The 19,095-nt window shown below is 36.3% G+C and overlaps 2 protein-coding genes across 3 annotated transcripts in view; one reads left to right on the forward strand and one right to left on the reverse strand.

Annotated features, from left to right (window-relative positions):
• The first annotated feature begins 339 nt into the window (after positions 1-339).
• On the forward strand, positions 340-13,681 carry LOC107081626 (reticulon-4-interacting protein 1 homolog, mitochondrial-like). Its single transcript, XM_015369783.1, has 9 exons — positions 340-925; positions 1,027-1,178; positions 2,895-2,963; positions 3,305-3,429; positions 5,244-5,292; positions 5,396-5,532; positions 5,630-5,813; positions 8,633-8,728; positions 12,036-13,681. The coding sequence occupies exons 1-9, from the start codon at positions 667-669 to the stop codon at positions 12,207-12,209; spliced, it is 1,245 nt and encodes a 414-aa protein (XP_015225269.1). The 5' UTR covers positions 340-666; the 3' UTR covers positions 12,210-13,681.
• LOC107081625 (absent in melanoma 1 protein-like) overlaps positions 12,876-19,095 on the reverse strand; it is a 36,544-nt gene continuing 30,324 nt past the window's right edge. For both annotated transcript variants that reach the window (XM_015369782.1, XM_015369780.1), the window contains 4 exons: positions 16,299-16,422; positions 15,672-15,830; positions 14,717-14,879; positions 12,876-13,105 (listed from right to left, as the gene is read on the reverse strand). In XM_015369782.1, the coding sequence (XP_015225268.1) occupies positions 13,017-13,105; positions 14,717-14,879; positions 15,672-15,830; positions 16,299-16,422 (535 nt within the window). In that variant the 3' untranslated portion in view covers positions 12,876-13,016. The remainder of the gene's footprint in view (positions 13,106-14,716; positions 14,880-15,671; positions 15,831-16,298; positions 16,423-19,095) is intronic.

Genomic DNA, 19,095 nt, shown 5'->3' on the forward strand with positions numbered 1-19,095 from the left:
CTTGATACAACTTACAAAAGAGAATCATTTTGTGAAAAATGTTTATTTTTATTTGTTTTTTATTACTGTCGTTGATTTTCTGGCTTTTTTCATTTTGTTTCGTTGGTGCATCTAAACCTTTTAAAAACTTTTTTTTTTAGATCTGTCATTCTGCAATTTCTATCCTTTAAAACAACATAAACAAAACGATAAACCATACGAGGGATAAAAATTGACATCGAATAGGCTAATCCACACGACAAAGGCGTATTGAATATGAATCAAAACATCATACGTCACTAGAAAATCTCTTGCGCCATTGGCCAGAGTTTATATCTACTAATATCTGATTGGCTATCTCCTTGAGTTCAGAGGTTAGCTTGTTTGGTAACTTAGGCTATGGATGAATGCGTTTTATCTGAAGGTTTAAGCTCAGTAGGTTATACTTACTGAAACGTAAAACAATATCAGCCCATTTGTAGATGGTAAAACTGATGGATTTAGTCTGTTATCGACCGCAAAGCATGTATTTTTTTTAGCAGCGACTAGCTAAAAAGGCTAATATTAGCTCTATAGCTTTGTCCTGTAGCTAGCTAATGCTGCACTAAGTATGCAGTTGTAGATGTCATATTGTTTCAAAGCTGACCTTGTAGCAGCAAGTAGGTTTGAACGGGCTGTATAAGAGTTATGGCTTTAATTAGGCTTCTGTGTTTGTTTAATGGGAAAACTGTATGGAGCAAAACATTAGCTCGGACTGGTTGCAGGAATGTCTGCAGTTCACCTTCAAGGCTGCAGAGCATGTCAGCTTGGGTCATTGATCAGTATGGCTCTAGTGGAGTTTTGAGGCACACAGAAGAAATTGCTATTCCCTCTATTAACTTTGCAAATGAAGTGCTGATAAAAGTCAGTGCGGCCAGCCTTAACCCACTAGATGTAAACATGAGGGGTAAGTACAATGTTGGCATTTGCAACAATAATGCAATTGCTGAAGTACTCATGGAATTCATTTGCTTTTAAACATGCTTTGTTATTTTGTATCCCCTTTAGGAGGATATGGGGCGACATTGCTTAACTTAAGGAGGGATCCTTTGTCTGTGATGAGCAGCTTCAGTGAGTTTCCACTCATTCTGGGCCGTGATTTGTCAGGTGTAGTGGTGGACTGTGGATCTGAAGTGACTCACTTTGCTCCAGGAGATGAGGTTAGCATCTATAAAGTGAATTATCAATGTTTGCAGACTTTTCAAATTTGAAATTATTATTCCATCCATCCATCCATCCATCCATCCATCCATCCATCCATCCATCCATCCATCCATCCATCCATCCATCCATCCATCCATCCATCGTGAATTTTATCTATCTGTTTATCCATCCAAGAGTGTATAATGCATACAAAGTGTATTTGATCTATCTATTTATCCATCCATCCAAGAGTGCATAATGCATACAAAGTGAATTTGATCTATCTATTTATCCATCCATCCATCCATCCAGGAGTGTATAATGCATACAAAGTGAATTGTGTAGTTTTCTTGAATCATATTTAAGTACACAGCCCTTGTATCAAGATGATGGTAATTATTGACAGCTCAATTTACAATTGTACAATTTTTTTATTTTTATTTTTTTTTGCCCAATCAACACACTGCATATTCATTTTTTTAATTTTAGGAAGAGTCTTGAAATTTTAGTTATGGTTGAAATCGGTACTTTCCAAAAAGTTAAGTCTTAACCTGCTTTAATCTATTTTAAAACTAATTTTAAAACATATTTGTGATTATTTTCTGTTTATCATGTGGAAATCTAGGGCTGTAACTAACAAGTATTTTGCAAATCGATTAATCTGCGGAATATTTCTTTTCGATTAATAATCAGATATCAAAAGGTTCCTTAAAGAAGAAAGAAGACTTTTTGCCTAATTAAGCCAGGAGAAACTAAAACTGGTCCACTTGAGGAGTTCTGGATAGAGCATATTGACAGAAGAAAAAGATTTTTTTTTTTAATTGCAAATTTTTTCCCCTTTTTTTTGTATAATTGCTGCTCAAGGTGGGTCAGCTAAAGGCACATTTTTGGAGTCTTTCATTTTAGAGTCTCTCTCTTTCTTTAACATTGTTAAAGAAAGTCCCCAATATTTTATTTCTTACATGTCATAGGATGTTCTAAAATGTAAAAGTCACTCTAACTCATGCCAGTTTGGTCACATTTCTCAAACTTTATCTCATCGGACCAAAAAGTGTTTCTCCAGAAGGCATTGGTGGTTTTCCATGTGAGTGGCTGATTAAGGGTGTCAGTTTTTAATAAGTGACCTTGGGGATGTGGCGAAACACTTTTCTCCCTGTGGAAAGGGAGAAGGATATCATAGCCATTTTTGTATTATTGTGTCAATTTTATATAAACTGTGACTACTCTAAACCAAGTCTGTTACCATTAGCTAATTGGGAATCAGATGTAAAAAAAAAAAAAGTGTGTATATATATATATGTAAGGTAATGGTTAATTTTCCAGCCTCCTAAAGTTATGCAGATTAAAATGCTGTTATTCAGGGCCACTTCTTGGAACTCAGAGATTCTCTTCGTTCTGTTGTTACATTAAGGTGACTCATAAAAACTACAAACGCCTACTGCGTTGTCTCCCACATGTACACCTTATTGTCCTTCTGTAGGCTGGAATGTAATTTATTGGACTGGTCTTCAAGTGAACATGATTAAAAGAAAAGAAGGACATGAGGGTTTCCTGCAGCACACTATTCACAGCAGTGATCCACCCGCTTAAAAATATCCTTTAAAGCAAGTTAATTATGCTAAACGGCAGGAACCGTCTTCTAAGAAATGGTTGATTAGGCAGACTAAGATGCTATGAGTGGGTGGATAATTTCAGCTGTGTTCACCTTGTTAAATGTCATGTTGGTCCTTTAGGTGTGGGCTGCTGTTCCACCGTGGAAACAAGGCAGCCTGGCAGAATATGTGACTTTAACAGAGTATGAGGTGAGCTATAGAGACTTGTATGACAGCGGTGCATGTGTTTAAATAGGAATTATTAGTAGCTGTCTGTTTTTCTTAAAAGAAAATGGAAAATTTTCTTTTGAAATATTTCAGGTAAATAGAGCAATTGTGCCCTTTGCAATCCTGCTGTGTAACCAATTAGGATTAAGTATGTTTGGCGGTAGTGGCTGCTGTGCCAGTAATCACAGACACATAAATTAGTCTTTCTCTGTTATGCTTATTTTATACAGTAGCTCCTTGCCTTTGTTATAGCCCTTTATGCACTATTCTAACAGTGTTTCTTCTTTTATTCTTGTTGTTTTGGTTTCTTTGTTTTGTCTTAGGTTTCCTACAAGCCAAAATCATTGAGTCACATTGAGGCTGCATCCATCCCTTATGTAGCCAACACTGCTCTCTCTGCACTTGTCAATGCAGGCGGTCTCTGCAGGGAAAACTCCTTAAATAAAAGGCAAGAATCAGCATGATCTTGATGTATTCAAATGAACCTTTTACCCTCCAGGAGCTGTATTTTTTTTTTTACAGAAAATAACTTGTGCTTGAAGATGAAGCAATCATTTTTTTATCTGTAGCTTCACCTGTAGTCCCTCCTCAAACTTTATTAATCTCAGTAGTAAACAGAAGACTATTTTTTTTTTTTATCAGTTGCCTTGTAAAAATATTTAAATCCATTAAGCTTGTTTAGATTTTGCCACTTTTTAACCACAAATTATTGTTTTTTTTTACAAATAAAATCTGAAATAAGTGTAAATACAGCATATAATAAGTAATAATAATAACAGGTCAACTAAGTCACTAAAATCCTTTCTTTGTTGTAATTAAAGCTGCCAACAGTATGTTTCACTGTGGGGTTCAGAGTTATGTGCAGTGGTACTTTTCTCTGGATGAATCCTTTTTTTTAACATTAGATTAACTTGTAAACAATAAAAAACACATGTAGCATCTTAAAGCAAATGGTTACAGTGGATTTTATTAAATTCATTAATAGTAAATAGTAAGGGGGAATGTATATGCAGTTCTTTTTAAATTTCATTTTAGACAATCATGTCCTTATTTGGTCACATAAGTTTATTAAAAAACAGGAATGCAGATTGGGAGTCTTCAACAGGGGGTCCGTGACCCCTAGGGGGTCCTCGGAGGTAATGCATGGGGTTCACCAAAGTTTTGGGTTGATTAGACTTTTTTTTTAAATTCCCCCCTGGAATTTTTTCCACTAATTTAAATGTCTTTAAATACACATGAACATAAATTCAACACAATATAAACAGATAAATGGAGGCAGAAGATGTCTTTCAGTCATCAATGCCAGTGGCGGTTCTAGACCAAATGTTCGAGGGGGCCAGCGTGTTTTCATGGGGGCACAAAAAAGAATAAAATAAAAAACAGAGCAAGGGATTCAAATATATATTAAGAGAGCTGCATGAAGTTAATTTTTTTTTTTTTTTTTCGATTCAACTGGGTTTAATCATTAAAATTGTATTTCTTATTAGATCAATAGACATTCATAAATTAGGAATTTTACATATTTTTGACTTAATTTAAGTTAAAATTGCAGTTTTTTATAAAATCTAAATTAGAACTCAAGAAAAACTGATAGATTCAGCCGTAAAAATTAGAGCAAGTTGTCTTGAAAAAAACATTTTAGCAGATGAAAACTGGGATGCTATCTCAACACCACTGAAGCTATCACCTTATTGTTTTTAAATAGATAGTAAAACAGAAGTTGTATAGAAAAAAAATAAAATGGATCCAAAGTAACCATGTCTGTTCCAGCGCATATCATCATTAGAATTTCTTTAAGTCTTATGTCTTCAGTGCAGAGGCCATAACAGGGGCAAGGACATGAGCTATAGGGGCACTGGCCCCCGTTGGCCCCTGTCTAGAAACGCCCATGATCAATGCACACATTCAGCGACACACAGGAGCTCTTTCAAGCTGGGTACCGTTTCATTCACAACACCTGTCCCATCAATGAGGAATCAAAAAGACTTAAATAACCCCAGGGCGAAATGACTTTCGTTACATTACTCTAGCTGTAATAGAGTGACTATAGGACCAGTTTGATATAACACAATTTCATGTAATTAGGGGGTCGATTTTGGGGGTCCTTGGCCTGGAAAACGTTGCAAACCACTGCAATAGATAATATCCTCTATCCAATTTCTTATGAAGTTCATGAAGCAGTTTTTTATATTGACAACCTTCCTTTTTATCATTACACAATAAATTAATTATCCTCTTTTTGTTTTTTGCTCTTTCTCTCAGAGTTTTGATCACTGGAGCATCTGGAGGTGTTGGAACATTCTCTATACAAGTATTTAAATTATATTTCTGAAGTTTCAGGAATATTCGTGTAATTAGAGAGATTGTTTTGTTACTTTTGAGTCTGCTTATTATTATAATATTTTTTTCTACAGTTATTAAAGACTTGGGGTGCCCATGTGACCGTTACCTGCTCCCAGAATGCTGAAGGCCTTGTCAGAGGGCTCGGTGCTGATGAGGTGGTAGACTACACAGCAGGAGATGTGGCTGAACAACTGGAGATCATGGAAAAGTAAACAGATGAAGAGCTTTATGTGAAGAAACAAATGTTTTAATAATTCTTCAGAGAAGATTTTGGTAAATTTAACATCTTGTGCCTGCACCGTCAGGTTTGATGTCATTTTGGACAACGTGGGAGGCGATACAGAGGAATGGGCCATGGGTCTGTTAAAGCCTTGGTCAGGGGCGAAGTACGTCACTTTGGTGTCACCTTTACTCCTCAACACTGACTCTATGGGCCTGTTAGACGGAACATTGCGCGCTGGCCTGACTCTGCACAACAAAGCCTTTCAGGTAAACATGATCATTTGCTTGCTTCTGTATATTATTTCCTTTTTTAGGGGGGCCTGGTTGGAACATTTTCCTTTTTCACAAAAAATGCCTCCTTGACTAAGTTCATTCATTTGCATTTCCCATGAAGAAATCAGCCGGGGTTTGGATAGCTTTCATACTTCCGAACGAAATCGTCTTGTTCAATGCTCAGTGTTATGAATAGGCAGTATTGTTGGGAGCGCACACCTGTTCAGGCACCTGGAATTTCTACTTCATTTTACTTCCATTCAGTTGATCAGTTGAATTTCAGGTACAAGAGGGAGGGAGAGAAGATTTCATCACATGACCAGGTTTCATATGCTGCCTTTCATGCTTGAGATAAAAAAAAAAAAATCTGCTGAAGGCGATAATAAATCAAAGTTTGTGCATGCTGAAGGAGGGCTTTCCAACCTTTACCTCCTAATTTGGTAATGAAGCAGGGAGTTTGGTACATGTCATGACTGCATGAGATGTACCATGACTAAATGAATCGTTCAGGAGCAGCTCTAGAGACTGAGTGAACTTTGAAAGCCACTGTGACAACACAGCTGGTAGAACTGGCTGGATTTTAGTCACTGCCTGCTTGTGAGGGCATTCAGCTTGATGCATTGTACGCACGCATGCATTTACCGCTGAAGCAGCAGTTTTGCTATTTATTCAGATTACAGCCGACTGACTGACTCTCCCCACCAGCAAATACCAGCATTACTGCATGTCTTGCCAAGCCTTCTAGACCCTTTGTCCATGGGAGCAGCCAGCTGGCCAGTTAGGTGGGGCTCAGTTGCAGTGGTCTCTCCACCACCAGCATCCAGCTCTTATCTCATCACATCGCTTTTTGGATTATAGCACAACTGAGCCCTCTAGTGTTCAATGTTTAAATTGCATTGGCAGTTAGTCTTTCAGTTGAACTTAATTCCTGCCTTTAGGGTGTAGGTGTCCTGCAACTTTTAGCAGGATTGCTGCTCCATCTACTCTGACACAAAAAAGAATTTACCTCTGCAGCTTGTCATAAAGTCTTACAAGGGCTGCTAATAATGATACATAAAATTCAATATGGTTGGATCAAGGAAGGAAAACAAGAAAAAAGAATCAGATCATAGATGATCAGAATTCTGGTATCTCTGTAAATCTTAGATAGGTGTTAAAATTAGGATAAACTCCATATATATATAAGATTGCAGAACTTTGAAAATTCTGTTCAGCTTTCAATAATTTGTATAAATAAGACCCTCTATATTTTTATGTCACTAAATAGAATCCTTCTTAACACATTGTCTTTAGCAGTGCATGTTAATCTCTGCATATATCCAGCTGTTCTGCAGAGGCCATAGAAGTTTGGTACTGAGCAATAGTGAAAGGCAAGGCATGTTTGTTTATATAGTCCATTGCATTAGAAAGACAATTCAAAGTGCTGTTAATGAAAGAAGAGTGCATTGCAGTGGCATAAATGTGACATGAATAATTAAAGGTACAGTATAGTGGATTCATCAAAATAATTGTTCCTCCTAGTTGTCAGTCATTCTGGTAAATCCTACGTGCGCGTCCCCATCTGCACTTCCCGGTGGTGGGTCTGACATAGTGTAAAAATTGCAAAACTTCTTTGGAAAGTAAGATTGTATGAGGGATGGGAAAAGCAACTTTTAAACAGAGCGTGCACAAGGAGAAATGGGCTTTTGCATGCTCTTGCACGCGTTTAATGCATGTTCCCTCTTGTGAGCGGGAACAGGGTTGTGCATGTGTATTTTTCTTAAAGTGAAGAGGGCAGGCCTTTTCAAAAGTTGTAAATATTCTCCACATAACAGAGAATAAAAATGAATAAACTAAGGTGTAATAAAAAAATATAAAATGATTTCGATTAAAAAAGAAAGATTGAAAATCTACATTCATTTTCTGTTTAGGTGCCATTATGAATAAGTACATGTTTAATCCTAGTTTGAAGCAGTTTAGGCTTTTGATATTTTAATCCAGATTTATGGAGCATAAGAACTTAACAGGAACAGGAAAAGAGAAATGGGATAATGTGTATTGGAGTCATCTAAAGCAGGTTATAAAATCGTTTAGAACCTTTTAATATTATACAGTTCAGTCCATTCCAGGATAATTGGAAAGACTAGTGGCCAGTGCTAGAGGGGCACTGTCCAACTAGACGGTAAGCTTAATCTTAAATCCAGACCTACAATAAAATGGTTTTGATGGAACCATAAAGACATGAGAATGGATGAGTGAAAGTACGCTAAAATCTGGTTAAGAATACGTGCTCATTTTTTTCTCTATTTTGAAAACTGCAATTATTTTATCCCACTTACCATTCACTGTTCCACATCAATATGTTTCAGAAATTTCCCTAAAATCCTTTTTCATTTTTTTCATTTTTTTGTGTTACATGATAAGAGAAAAAGTAGCGAAGCTGGTTAGAGAAGCTCTTTATGATAAAGCAGAGTGTGCAGACTTTCTTAGTGAAGTGCTCAGATGGTTTATCACTTATTTTGGATACAATACCATCTGATACCAAAACCATCGAAAAGAAAAACTAAATCAGAAATAAAATGATAATTACTGCATGTCTCTTAAAACATAACAAAAAAGGACCATCTATCAGTCCAACAGTATCACAATTTCGGATCAATTTCTTGCCATTAAATACATTTATTTGTTACAGCATCACTAAAAGCATCAGAGAAGCACAAACCTAACATATCAAAAAATCTGAATATTTTTATGATGTTTTTCAGTCAAATCTTTTTTGTTGTGTTCTGCTATTTATCCTTTCTTATTTCCCCTTCATTCTGTTTGCCTCCTAGAATATAACGTCTGCTGGAGTCTTCTACAGGTGGGCTTTTTATGCTCCCGATGGGCCCACCTTGGATGAAGTCAGCCAACTGGTGGATGCAGGGAAGGTACTGCCTCACTGCTCCTTTAATATTCATATCATGCAAAGTTGACATTCAGAGCTGTTGGTGCTGACGGAACAGCAGAGACAGAAATTGTCTAATTTGCACAACAGTCACAGCCTGACTGTGGACTTCATGCTGTGATGGAGATCATGCAGTGCAGAAATAATGAACATGCCAGGGATTCCCTACATGCCGGTGTTCAACTCTTCCCTGTAGCTTTGTAAATGAGCGAGAATCAAACTCCCGCAGCTCCTCGCTTGGGTTAGCTTGCAGTGCAGTGATGTGCGCCCCCGGGGCGGTACGAGTCGGGCGCCAGGAAGCTATGAATGGATTTTAAAACATTGCTGAGCAGCCGTTTGCCGAGGCGTGTGGACCCTCTGTCCTTTTGTCCTGGGGGGCTTACAGCATGTTCTGATTAGTGGCGGGAAGCTAGGGAACAAGCACACATACACACACCCAAATAACAAAATCCCCCCCCCCTCACACTCGTGCACACATTCACACCCACTCTCTGGTTAGTAATGACGCCATTGCACCCTCCATTCATTCATTGTTAATGACAAGAGCTGCTGACCAGAATAACAAGCCGAGCTGCCGGGGTAGCGGAGGATTGTCCAGCCTCATCACATTCTTAAGCCCTCCCTCACATTTGGCTTGATGTAAGCACAGATCATAAAACATTAGGAGCTTATAATTATTTTCAGAGTTTTTTGGGATAAATTACCTTAGAAATCTTTTTTTGAAGCCTTATAATGTGAAAAATTCAAAACTTCTACTTTTGCATAAAACATATAAGTTTCACCCTATTAAGTAATTTAAAGACAATTTTGTCAGTAAGCCAAATATTTAACAGTTTCCTACACAATTGATAAAAAGATGAATTTTTATTTTTGATATATTCACCATGAAAATATTAGAAATTAGGGCTGCACTGATTATTCTGCAAATCAGTTAATCTGTCGATTAATTTTTTCGATTAATAATCGGATAGCAAAATGTTACTTAAGTTTTTTTACAAAAGTAAACCAGGTAAAACTATTCCGCTTGAGTTCTGGATAAAGAATATTGACAGATGAAAACACTCTTTTTGTTTTAAATTGAAATGTCTAGATATTTTGTATAAATGTTGATATAATTACTGCTTTAAATGGGTTAGTCTGTCAGCTAAAGGCATGTTTTACAGTCTCTATAATCCAGTTACTGATTTATAGATTAATAAATTAGCTGGCAATTATTTCAATAATTGATTAATCAACATTATTAAATGTTTCAGCCCTCTTAGAAATATAGAAAAATCCAACCTAAAATTCCAGTTTATTTGAAGTTTTTTGGCTAAAAATCCAGTCAACCAGTTATTATTGGAACATTAAAATCCTTTGTGCCTATAATTTACCTTCTTTATCATTTCAAATTATATTTCACACGGTTGGAGCTTCCAGATAAAGCACTTTTAACAATTGCGTTTTGTAAAAATCTCTCCATTTTGCAGTCTTGGGTTCTCCATTTCATCTGCTGCTCCCTACACAGGTTTTATGTAGAACACAAAAAAGGTTAGCTCAGTTTGTCCCTGAGGAGCCAGTTCCATGTTGTTGTTTTTTTTAGAAAAAGCAACATTATATAACAGAACTTTGTTAAAGGACTTACAGCATCACAGATCCACTAATGGCTGTACTGTATGTTAGGAGCTTTTTCACACATTGACCCTTTGTTTCACAAGCCTATTAAAGGTTTTTGTACAAAAAGATTGGATCTTAGCCCTGGCTTCAGTTAGGTAAAAGTATACCAAAATATGTTAAAAAAATATATACAAAATTTTATTATTTGCCTCCCAACCACCTGGTTACAATCTAAAGAGTGTCTTAAGGCGTTTGAGGCCTTTGTGACCCTAATCCAACTGTTCTATAAGTTGGGGTGGTGGCGCCCTAGTGTTTAGGACATGGGGCTTTGAATCCTGAGGTTGTGAGTTTGCTCCCCCACTCCCACAGACTGCCCACAGACAATAGCTTTTCTATTTCACAGCAATTTGCAAACTCCTACAGACAATAAGCTCCCTGAGCCAGACCCTTAACCCCACACTGCTCCCCGGGCGCCGCAAAATGGCAGCCCACTGCTCCCCAAGGGGATGGGTTAAATGCAGAGAATTCATTTCGTTCCTCTGTACTTATGACAGTGGAATGATAATAAGGTTGAATTCTATTCTATTCTAAAAGACTTAATTTCTGACATTTTCTTTTGCCACAAATTCGTTCCTCCTTTGCATTTGGGATCAAACTAAACCTGACTCACAGTTCAACCTTGTTTTATCACAACTGCAGTTGCTTTATATGTTTTCCCCCCCCCCTGATTGTAGATGTGGACAAATTTAGGAGTGTGGCTACAGTCTAGATTAGTTATACAGTTAATTGTTTTAATTGGTTCAGTGAGTGAGTGAGTGTGTTTGGGGGTGTGTGTGGGTGTGTGTGTGTATATATATATATACAAAGTTTCTTATATTGGCAGATTTCACATTGGCACATTTTAGACATACAGTATATGTCATAAATTTATCGGGAATTTTACTATAAATTTTTTTTTCTACGTGAATTCAGAGAATCCCAAAAATCTGGAAAGAGAACTGTGGAAAAGAGTAGAACTAATACACGAAAGATTAAGATGATGTCATCACCAGAGATAAATGGCTAACATGGGAAAATCTGCTTTATTATAATAAAAATAACTTTAAAAAGAATAAAACTCATTTTCAAAATGCTGTTTTTATTAAAACACTTAAAAACATTAATCTTCTACATTGTTATAGCCTACTATGTTTTTTTTTTTATTTTATTTTTTTTTAAGATATACCCATCTCATTCCCTATCAGGATCACATTTATTTAAATAAAAGTAGTTTTTAATCGTTCATATCTGAGTTCAGAACTGTTTTGGCATCTAGTCTATTTATACAATTTTTTAACCATTAGCTGAAGGACATGTTCTATTATTTATTTTTCTTTTTTGAAAAGTGGCTTGAAAAATGCTAATTTCACATTTATAGCCCAAGGAAACTGCAAGTCATGGAGCATCGAAAAATTAAAATTTTAAGCTATGTGATCACACATCCAGTCTTTCACTGTGGTTGCAGTCATCTTCTGTAGTAGGGAGACAAACTGCTGTTTATTTCTCATCTTTTTGCTCAATTCAGTCTCTGATTTTCTGAATTAAAAAGAACTTCAATATGAACCTAGAATCTGAGATGGTAGAGAGATTTCCTTGAGAGGCATCCATAACTATTGATTTTTCAACAGGATGTTTTCTCTTCTGATTTGTTGCAGATCCTGCCTGTTGTTGAGGCCCAGTTTCCATTCACTCAGGTGCCTCAAGCTTTCCAGAAGCTGGAGCAGGGCCATGCAAGGGGAAAAACTGTAGTGAAGGTGGCTGAAGATGATGAGGTTATAAATGCTGCAGAGTCTGAGCAAGATGTGCATGAAACATTGCAACAACATTGAAGAAAGATGAATGAGGAAATAAAGAGAATCCCTCATGCACTTCTTTGACCTTTTATCTCTGCTGCAGTCGACAACAGAAGACAGTTTATGCTAAAGAGTAAAAACATTTTGTGCAGAAGATTTTAATTTATTTTTTTAAAAAGCGAGAAAGCCAAAATAGGTCTGTCTGACAGCATCTCCCTTTCTGCACTGGACTGGATTTGTTCAAATTGCCTACAGTCTGCAGTGTTTGTCTTTGCAGGAAACTTCAAAGGGATTTTCAGTAAAGGATTTGAATTTGCTTTCATGTCTGTATTCTTACTGCAAAGTCACATCAGCTTTCCCCATGTTGCATTTTATTCAAACACAATTAAAAACAGTCTAAAGAATAACGTTGGCAAACAGTTGAGCATATGCAGTGTAATTGAAAACATTTATTGACAAAAATTATTGTACAGCTTTGTTTTTATAGTGCTGGTAAAACAAAAAGAAAAGGTCATTTTTGTATTTCATATTGCTTTTATAAATGCAGCTGGAATGTAAGTCATTGTTGTAACACTGTTTAATTTATCAGATAGAAACAAAGAATCCAATGAAAACATCAAATATACATTAAACCTAAAAGACACAGAATTGTAGGTTTTAAAATTTAAAATATTTCCAAGTTTCCATAGTTTATATGCTCAGCTGGTAATAATCCATTCTTAGAAAATTATCTCTCCAGGTTGACCTCTTCATCAAAAGGTTGTGCAGCTCTGGAGCTGAAACTCATCCTTTAAGCTTCTAAAAGTTCTCCTGAATAATTAGGAAAAGTTCCAGCGAATCCATTTAAATGATCTCCACATCCCACCTCTGCTGTAGTTTACTTGGGTCAAGAGGGTTCAGAACGACTTGATTTTTATCGTAGTGAGTTCCACCTAAAATATAAAACAGGTTACTAGTTGGTTTTAGATCATTATTTACATGTTAAACACCACAGACTTAAAAATTATTCAAATATATAACATGTTATAACCCCAACTTAAGATAAGTACATGCTCCACATTATTTACTTCATCAAAATTAAATAAGGATTTTAAAGGGCTGGATTTGTTCTGCAATATACATTCATATTCATTAAATTCACTTCATTAACTCTAGATTAAACATATCTATTAATTACAGACTGTTATTTTCAAGCCTTTATTTTGATCATAATGTGACATTAAAGATAGACTATTACATCTGACCAATCTAGAAAGATATCTAATAGAGAAATATAGGCTTATTGAAATGTTTGTGGAAAACCCGATTAATAATTTTCAAACAAGTTAGAATGCCTTTTCTAATTGATGGAATATGACTGTTATTGAAACCAATGTCAAAGTAAAAACCCCTAGATCATGTTAGTATTCCTGTATACTTTATAGTTTCAGTATTTAATCCACAAGGTGTCACTAATCGACAGCTTTTTGAGGGGGGTGGGGAGTAATGTGGTGTCTAGTCTCCCCCCCCCCCAAAAAAAAAAGATCCGAAAGAAAATTCTAATGGGGCAGAGAACATCAAGACATATTAATTTAGATCTGGATACCTATGGATGCACAAAAGAAGAGCTTGTGGCAAATTAACTTTTTGTATTTTCTCTCACGCTGTCCTACAAATTAAAATGTCAATGTTTTTTGGGGGGTATTTTATGTGGTAGATTAACACTAAGCAGACAAACATCAAGTGGAAAGAGGAATATATGTGTCTGAAGTGTGAATTATTTATGTATTCTGCCCTGTGAAGTAAATCTCATGCAGAATCTGCAGAGTAGCTTAAAGTCATCAGATAAGATTGAGGCCTCTTATGGGTGAGGCTGGGTTTGGTTGTATTCAATAAAGTTCTTGGTTGGATAAAGGGTCTGATCCAGACAAAGCAGCGGAAAAAAGAAGATATTTAAAACCTGCAGAGATGGTGAGTCCAGGTTTATATAATATGTTAGCTTTTCTTTTTTACTGCACATTTTGGTGGTTTGCTCTTCCCTCTTAATGGCAAAACTAAAATGCAACGTTAGGTTTTATACAATCAGTGCCTTTCTTTTTGCCTGTATTCATTGCTAGAATTGTGGAATGTTCCGTTTACAGGTTCTTCCGAGTTCTTTGATAAAGACACTGCCTGCCAGCTTAGGTGGACAACCATGTGTAGTTGTGACGTATTATAAGATATACTAAGCATGAGGTGCTTCAGGTTTTAAGCTTTATTATCCAACAAACCTCGAATGCTTTCACACTACAGCTGTGTCTGATATGGGACCCCTTCAAAAATCTTGTTTTGTTATCCTTCATAGTTATGCACCACTTTCTTTCAGTTTCCCATCAAAATACATTGAAATGTTTAATTGTAACTTGTAAAAAAAAGTTCAAGGAGTATCAATACTTTAGCAAAGCCTGGCTTGATGTAAATTAATCTGTGGCAGTGATATTTTACTTTTTAGATGTTAAAGACAAACAATGAGGGCTTCACGTCTTGAAACAATCAGAAGTCACAGGTTGATAGCGGAGGCTCACCTTTGACTTCCAGGACGAGATCAGCAGTGGGGCTGTAGCGAATGAAGCCCTCAGGGGTGATACTCCAGAGGGGGATTTGGTTGTTGAACTCCTGTGAAAGACCCACTCGGCTTCCAGCAATTATGACAGTGCCACTAGGACACAGGCAGCAATCCTCCAACAGCTGAATACAGGTTCAAAATGAGAAAGAGAGGTAACACTCTTAATCTGGTGTCTTTATTATATATATAAAAAAAATAGTATGTCAATTATGTCAGGCAGTCAAAATCTAAAAATTCCTCCTCAATCAGCTCTAATCAGCAAGCGTAAAGTTTAATGCAAAGAAATCTGTTTGTTTTCCAGCTCTGTAACTAATCTGACTGTGATTTGATTGAATTGGTTCAGCAAAGTGCCTTCAGATGATGTGAAGTAAATTGGCTCTATGTAAATAAATGGGATCGAATTCAAAAAACAGTAAAGGCAAATAACTAAATCAGAATATCTATTTTTATTTGATTAAAATTTACTTAGTATTAGGAGATTGCAGAACTTTTATATCAGTACTTTTGTTGTAATTTTTTTTTTAACATATCAGGTGATCTTTTTGTTCCATTTTTTTTTAACCAAATATGGGTTCATCCAATCTAAGAGTGGTCTTACTTTGTTTAAGCTTCCGTTTTTTTTTTAATATATAAATATTACTAAAATAACACTGTCTTAATGCGAGACATTTTCTAAACTAAAACTATTTTTCAGACTGGATGGACAAATGAATGACTGACATTACATTGGCATCTTTTATCCCCAATTCAAGGTAAAATGCTAACATTCCAGCTGCAAAGGGAATTCCTTTATTACAAAATATTCCGTAGTTGTTTGGATCTAGAAAATAATGCAATCTAATTTCTATTTCAATAAGATCATATAAGAACCCTCTGGTCATTGACATCACAGTAAATTGACAAGTACTATGTACCCTGCAGTGTAAATGTCCGTTCCGGTAGGACCATATCTGATCCATTCCATCCGTCTCTTCAGTTTCTTGTATCCGCAGCAGTTTGATTTCATCTAAATCTCCGGTCAGTGACATCATTAGCCTCGTCCGCCGGTTCCTTAGACGGAAGTAAACTTGTTTCTGCACACACACACACACACACACACAAGAAAAGACATTTAAGCAGTGCAAATGCATTTCAACAGTTTAATTACATTTATTGTAGAATTAAAACCATTATTTGCTTTCTGATTAAGTTTTTAAAAAGAGGGTTGCAACCAATCATGGTGATGCACCACTCAGGTTTTCCTCTAAGCTGATGTTTGTCTATCTTTGAGGCTATTTTCTTAACAGAACAACAGAAAAGAGACAAAGGTGCTGCTGGATCCTGGATAGAAATCCTAAATCAATGCTTTAATGTTGATACCTTCAATGAAAATAATCCGATTATCAGTATTTAATCAAGGGAACATAAGCTGATTACAATGACAAATATATCGATGAATCTGTAAATAGATTGGTCAGAGATTAATCTATCGCTGCTGTTTATTTTCAACACAAGCTTTGAGCTACAGTGCCATGGTAGATTTTGACACACTGGGAGCAAACCTGTAGGAGGGGGCGGAGAGATCCAATCTTCGGCCAGCTGCTGAGCTTCTGCCAGTTAGGAACCTCTCCAGGTTTCAACAAAATCTGAGCACCTCGATAGTTGACTCCCTCATATAATATCCACCTGATGTAAGAAAGGGAAAGAACAAAGCTCACTCAGAGGTAAAGAAGGTGATCCAATAATCATTTTTATCTGCACTTACTGTAAATATCCACATGTATTTTCTCAACCTTTAGCTGATTTTTGTGTTGCAATACACTTTATACACTTCAAATTACTGCATTGGTGTTCTTTGTTTTGATTCATTTCATGGATTAAAGCACTTTTTTTTTACATATATATTTTGCAAATCCCAGGTCGAAACCAATCAAGGGGAATCCAACCTTTGGTAGATACATTGTTGCATTTTAAAATTATCTAAGGCAATGTCTGATTTTTCATGTGGAGCATATTTCCTGTCTTGTCTGCCCTGCATTGGGGAATGTGCCACTCCACACACTCTGCCAAACTGTGAGACCTTTATTTCCTCAGCAGGGTTAACGCCTACAGTCTGAATGTGACACATCAGCAGCAGGTTTCCATCACTGATCTACATGTTAGCCGTGCACTATGAGATGTGCTGAGGCAGCACTCTGAATATAAAATCTGATAAACAACTCCAAATGGCAATTCACAAAGTCATTTACTGTGTGTCACAGGAGACTTTGAGATTCCCTTTGAAAGCATATTTAAAAAAAACTCACAAAGGAACAGAAAGCTAGGCATTTATTTTTGGATTATTTTGTTTGTTTGTCTTTTAAATAAAACCCTCAAGTTGTGGTTTGTTACACAGCTAATCACCATGGAGAGCAAGAAGCTTCAAATCTATCAAGAATGATGCATTTAGAACTGCTTTGTCTAAGACTTATAAGACCAAACTCAGATTTTTCTTTTTTTTTGTCTTTGATAAATAAAAAATAGCTCTCTGTATCATGTCTTCCATGGCAGAATAATTTACTTTGACAGCACAGTGAGTCTGATCTGCAGCAGAAACATACTCATGCATGAAACTGTCAGTCACTGTGTGCCAGCAGGTGGCTACCTGCCTTACATTCTGCAAAGTCGTGTCATGTTCACTCAACCAGTTCTTTATGCTTTAAAATCCTTTTATCTTTAGAATAGAAGATAAAATAAATGTAAAGGAGAATTTCAATTTAATTTATTTATATAGCGCCAACTAACAACACGTCATCTCAAGGCACTTTACAGTTCACCAGATATTCCAGTCAAATTGATTCAGAGTTTTCTATCAAAGGAAAACCAGTTGATTGCATCGACTCATTGACTCGAATGCAATCCCTCACAAATCCATAATACTGGAAGTATTGCATATTTCTAGGTAGCTGATTTTCCTAAACTAATAATAGTAATTGAACTTTATTAATCTCACACTGGAGAAATTCACTTCTGCATTTAACCCATCCCCCTGGGGAGCAGTGGGCTGCTATTGTGAGGCGCCCAGACAGCAGTGTGGGGTTACGGGTCTTGCTCAGGGACTCAGAGTGGCAGTCTGTGGGAATAGGGCTTGACTCAGAACCTCAGACAACTAAGCATAATGCTCTAACCAGTAGGCACCACACCACTTCCCCTAGATCTAAACATCACCCTAAGCAACAGATAAACACTTATAGGGTAACCTTAATTAGCTTACCAGCAAAGCTGATCTAGTCAGAGATTGTAGCTAAGTTGTTGTAACATAACTAATGGGACCATCAGAAAAACAACATAACATGCAACAAAAACAGCTCCTGTAAATTTTAAAGGGGCATATTGTTGTTACACGACTTTTTAAATTTATAGCCACTAATTCACAGGTTGAATCTGTTTTTTTTTTCCTGAAATATCATCACATCCACCTGGTGTATAATTTTTCTTTTAAGATTTATTTTGATCAAATCTGTAAGTAAATTAAGCCCTTTTATATATATTCACAATAAACACGCTGTGTGACTGCAGATCTGATATTGCGCAGGTATCCAGGCGGTAAACAAGGAAGTAATGGGGCTGAACAAGTCAGCAACTCCCCACAGAGTTGTAAAAATAATTAGGAAAAGTCAATGTTCCAGTGTGAAAAAGTACACAAAAAAATTATTCAAACAGGATAGGACTGCAGGTGCATTGATAAATATTGGTGTTCACTGAAGCAGAAAGTAAAGCTGCGAGTAATTCAGATGTTGCTGAGGCAGTTGATGGATACATCAGTAAACCCCCTTCTTAATAGTGTTACCAGTCAAAGAGAAGCCGATTTTAGTATATATGTATGTATATATATATATATATATATATATATATATAGATAGATAGATAGATAGATAGATAGATAGATAGATAGATAGATAGATAGATAGATAGATCAATTTACACAGTAACTATAAATAGCTATTGAATAAAGAAAGATTTTTAAGTGACCTTTAGGATTTGTTTATTTACCAAACAATACATAGCTAGTTTTGACATTGAAGCATGGGTAAGACTTTATACTTTATTAAGACATAAGGTTGTTAAAGGGTGTTAAACGTAGAAACAGAAATGATAAACGTGTCCTAGTTGTGATGCAGAGACCATTGAGCTTTAAAGGGCCCTTCTACTGCATGCAGATGCTTTAATATTAGCCATTCCTTTCCAGCTCTAACTGCATGCTTGGGGTGGTAGTTCTGCTCAAAGGTGTGGATCGACTCCTGGGTGAATAGGCTTCTGCCTCATATTATAGTAATGCTATATCTATCGATCATGTATACATACATACATTTATATATA

This window comes from Cyprinodon variegatus, unplaced genomic scaffold (genome assembly GCF_000732505.1).
Source record: "Cyprinodon variegatus isolate N-32 unplaced genomic scaffold, C_variegatus-1.0 Scaffold38, whole genome shotgun sequence".
Taxonomy (NCBI): domain Eukaryota; kingdom Metazoa; phylum Chordata; class Actinopteri; order Cyprinodontiformes; family Cyprinodontidae; genus Cyprinodon; species Cyprinodon variegatus.